Below are 4579 nucleotides of genomic sequence, written 5' to 3'. Positions count from 1 at the left end.
TTAAGAGCAGATAGGAAACGCTTTTAAAGAAACCTAAATATCATAATACTACTTACTTAGGATTTCACTATTTATCGTGAATTGAAATTCCTAAAGCATGTTAGTTTGAGAAGATGGTGACATGCCTTTTTGTTGGCATGTCTTCAGAGCATCAAAAATATCGTTTTTAATATAGTGAGGTAGCATGTCTCTTGACACCCAATTTGATAGGCTGAATGTTTATATATTTTGTAGTGTTGAAAAATAATTCGCATCCGTGCATTCACTTAGCTTAATAGTATATAATAATCTAGAGATGGATAGGAACAAAAGGGCCGTTTGTAATAGAGAAACTATTACTAAAGATATTTCACCCCTTCTGTGAGATGCAGTATTTTCATAGCTTTCTCATGCATCATTCTTGGATCTTGGTACTAAATTTTCTTCGGAATCTGCTGTAAGTTTGTAGAAAAGGAAAATCTCTCCCTTTATTGAGGGGTAGGTATTGGGTGGTTGTATATAATGATGAGAGGAAAAAGTAGGAACGACTTTCACAGTAGAGAATGGAGAAGTTCCAATAGAGAACTTTCATGGAAAGAAACATTAGGTTTCAAAGCTCCAAAAAGCTTCCTTCTAAATCCGACAGGAAATCCATGCGGGCTTCTTCCCTTGCAATTCTTTTTGTTTACTTTTATTGATTAATTTTTTTCACCTATTATAATAACAATTACTTTCTGAAATATCAAGCCTGACATGAATCAGTGGTCCAACATGCTACAAGCCTTGTTCTCAGGAGTGGGTTGGAACTTGGAAGAGGTTCATTCAATGGTGTGTTAGAAATAAAGATAAGAGGAAAGAATAATAATCAGTGGGCTCTCTTTATTTACATCCTCTATGTCTTCTTTTATGGTTTAAGTTCCACCTGCTTTGAGCAATAATATAACCTCTTGGGCCCAATAAGTTCATGATTCTCTTCCCTTTTCCTGCCTTGAACTCCACTCAGTACTCCCACCTAAAAAGCTCTCCCCCATGCAGTTATTCTTTTGAGCATAACACTCTTTCCTTCCTGATTTAAGATTTTCCTTGGGTGGGAAATGAGGCGAGAAGCAGAGAAAGAGATCTGATGGTGAGAGAAGCAAGGCGACAAAATATTGGTGATGCAAGAGTAGGTGTCCCGGGACCGAACAAGCGGCAGAAGATTCTCTACAGGGTGGACTTGTGTGCATGTCAAGTCATTAAATCCAACTTGATAGAGGTAAATTAACCAAAGTACCTTCTTTTATTCTCATATCAACCCTTCTATTTCGTAATTTTCTTGTCTCAGTATGTTCTTATCCTCGTTTGTACTGCTTGCATCAGTACTGTTTAGTCCATTAACGTCCACTTGTTGCTTTTGGGATGTTGTTTAAAGGGAAGGAAGAAAGGGGAGATTCTTTGTCGGTTTTGGCAATTCTCAGGTTTCTTATTTTCTCAAGTGAGAGTAAGATCTTTTCCCACTTTTTTGATCTAATTGGGACTAGAAGAAAGAGAGAGAGTTTGACCCCATCCCCAGACAGGTACATACATAGGTGCATGTTGATCTCTTTTGTTCCATCTTCTGTTCAGTTTGAGAGGAAAAAGAAAATTCAGAAAATGAAGCAACTGATCTTAATTAATGTCAGCAGGGAACCTGAGTTGGTGGTGTTGGTAATCTGTTCCTGTTGATGATATTTCTTTTCATTGGGAGGTGGATCTGAGAGTAACCCACCCTCTTTGGCTGATGAGCTTCCTCTTCGGCCTGCAATATTCCATTTGCTGGCCGGTAGGATATACAGACATGCATTTCTTTCACATTGATGTGAGTGAACAATGGAGCAAGGAGTGATCAAGACTTGACTATTTGCTGTGACCATTCCTTGGGACATCAGCCTTTTACAGAGGGAGGAGAGGAGGATGGCTTGGCCGCTGCAGCAGTTCATCTTGTACTGATGACAAGAGAAGAGACTGCAAGGGTTTTATCTGGAATCCATCAGTCAACCTCCTACATGGTGACACAACAAAATATGGTTGGAATTAGGAGGTTTGAGTAGTCTCTCTTCACCTACTAAAAGCCCTGGATGTTAGATGAAGAGGATTAAAAAAGAATACCGGAAAAGAAATTCTCCAGACTGCCGCAGTAGATCTGATCATCTCCTGATTTCTTCCTTTTAGCAGTAGATTATTTCTTTTTTCTAAGGAAAGAGTCCTTTTAGCAATAGTTTAGGAGCATCTTTTGCTTTCTGTGTCTTTATCTTATAGTCATTATCATTGTTGCACCTCTCCCTTCCATTATCACTGCTTGCATGGTGATCTATTTTTTCAGATATGCACATGGAACCATACCATCCCATCCCATCCCATCTCTCTCTTGCGTTGGTTCTCTCTTTCCTAACCTGGTGGTTCTAACTCTCACTGCTTCTGCTACATCACCGCTCAAAATTTATAGAATGTTTTTAGATTCCTTCCTTTCATTTACCTTCTCCTAAGTTAATATATATCAAATCAGTTTACATACTGGTCATTAAAGTCCAAAAGCAAAAAATCTAGAAAAGGACAAAAGAAGTTATAAAGCTATCTTTTCTCCCCCCCCCTCTCTCTCTTTCCCTCTCTGTAGAATACTATGGAGGGATGGGGGAGATAGAAAGAGGCCTTTTGAAGACTCTTCTCTCTGTCTCATGTTGATCATGCCCTGTCAAAGCAGCTGCATTCCTAGATGTTCATTAACGCAAGGGACTGCAAACCCCCTCTTCTCTCTTCCATCTCTTCCCCATGTCATGTTCACCTTCTCACTGGACCCATAACTCCACTCCCTCCCTCAGCTTCACAACCTCTGCCTACTACCACTTGAGATGCTCACCTCATTGAATTCACATACAGGAGGAGGAGGCAGTACACACCACCAACCCAGCCATCAAAGCTCACCACATGGACTTATCTCCCCATCAACCCATTCCTCCCAGTTGCTGATCAGCTGCGCCAAGCTCATCCATCGAGCTGACTACTCCGATGCCCGCCGCATCATCTCCTTCCTCTCCACCATCTCCTCTCCCCATGGCGACTCCACCGACCGCCTCATCCACCAATTCACTCGTGCCCTCTCACTCCGCATCGATAACCTTACTCATCTCCTCTCCCCCTCATTATTCTCATCCAATGGAGACACCCTCCAGTCCTCCTACCTCTCCCTAAACAAAGTCACACCCTTCCTCCGCTTCGCTCACCTGACTGCCAACCAGGCCATTCTCGAGGCCATTGATGGCCGCCAATCCATCCACATCCTTGACTTCAATACCTTGCATGGTGTGCAATGGCCTCCTCTCTTACAAGCCATTGCGGAACGTTCTGATGATCCCTCCAACCGGCCATCCATCCGCATCACCGGCACCGGCGCCGACCTCGATGTCCTCCACCGAACTGGCGACCGCCTCGAAGCATTCGCCAACTCTTTAGGCCTCAGATTCCAATTCCATCCCCTTTACCTCTCTACCACCAATGTTGATACTGGTGCTGGTCTTAGATCTTTCCAACTGCACCCGGGCGAGACGCTGGCTGTGAATTGCGTACTATTCTTGCATAAGCTTCTCAAGGACGGAAGCAGTACCGATGATCCTCCGTGCGAACTTATGGCTTTCCTTCGTGCGGTCAAGGCGATGAAGCCAGTGGTGGTGACAGTTGCTGAGAGGGAGGCTAACCACAACTCACCAGTATTCTTGCAAAGGTTCATGGAGGCATTGGATCACTACACGGCGGTTTTCGAGTCTCTGGAGGCTACACTGCCACCCAAGAGCCAGGAACGGCGAGAGGTGGAGGAATTGTGGCTGGGGAGGGAGATAGAAGACATAGTCAGCAGGGAGGGGGAAGGAAGGAGGGAGAGGCATGCGCGGTTCGAATGGTGGGAGGGTCTGATGAGGGATAGGGGGTTCTCCAGCGTACAGCTGAGCCCTTTTGCGTTCTCGCAGGCAAAACTGCTGCTCCGGCTGCACTACCCTTCAGAAGGTTACCAGCTTCAGATGTCAAAGAACTGCTTGTTTCTAGGTTGGCAGCACAAGCCCCTCTTCTCAGTCTCTTCTTGGAACTGATGCAGCAAAGCCAGAAAGAACCCTAGTTGATCTGCTCATCAATTTGTTAGCTTTGCATATGCCTCGTTCATCCATTTTCCATTTTCTTTGGTGAGTTTTGCTTCTTTAAATCAAGTGGGGTTTTCAGATGGGAAACAAAAAAAAAAAAAAAGGAAAACCCAACTAGAAAGGAGGGACCGAAATATAGATACAATATTGATAGGTTGATATAGCATAAATGGTGAGGTCTTTGCTCAAAGAACCCTAACCATTATGGTTCAACTCTACTTGATGTTTCATGAGCATGATGGTGCACAATGCAATGGAGAAATTTTTGAAGTAGTGAAGAAAAAAGAATCTTAAGTCTCACCAGTTTACTTGCTCTCTTTGTTCAGCTAGCCCATTTGCTAGCACCCCGCAGTTTCTTTTTATTCCACATCCATAGTTTTCCTAGACATCCTGCAATATATTGCAGTGTTTGAGATGTCAAATTCTCATTACATGCCATGAATGAAATCACGGTA

General features: G+C 43.4%; 1 protein-coding gene across 1 annotated transcript; it reads left to right on the top strand.

The window, feature by feature from the left end:
* Positions 1-671: 671 nt before the first annotated feature.
* Positions 672-4579, top strand: LOC105038987 (scarecrow-like protein 18). Its single transcript, XM_010914940.4, has 3 exons — positions 672-1234; positions 1391-1535; positions 1644-4579. The coding sequence occupies exon 3, from the start codon at positions 2847-2849 to the stop codon at positions 4074-4076; it is 1230 nt and encodes a 409-aa protein (XP_010913242.1). The 5' UTR covers positions 672-1234; positions 1391-1535; positions 1644-2846; the 3' UTR covers positions 4077-4579.

Source organism: Elaeis guineensis, chromosome 1 (assembly GCF_000442705.2).
Source record: "Elaeis guineensis isolate ETL-2024a chromosome 1, EG11, whole genome shotgun sequence".
Lineage (NCBI taxonomy): Eukaryota > Viridiplantae > Streptophyta > Magnoliopsida > Arecales > Arecaceae > Elaeis > Elaeis guineensis.
The sequence above is the reverse complement of the archived record's forward strand: the minus strand, read 5'-3'. Positions and strand labels throughout refer to the sequence as shown.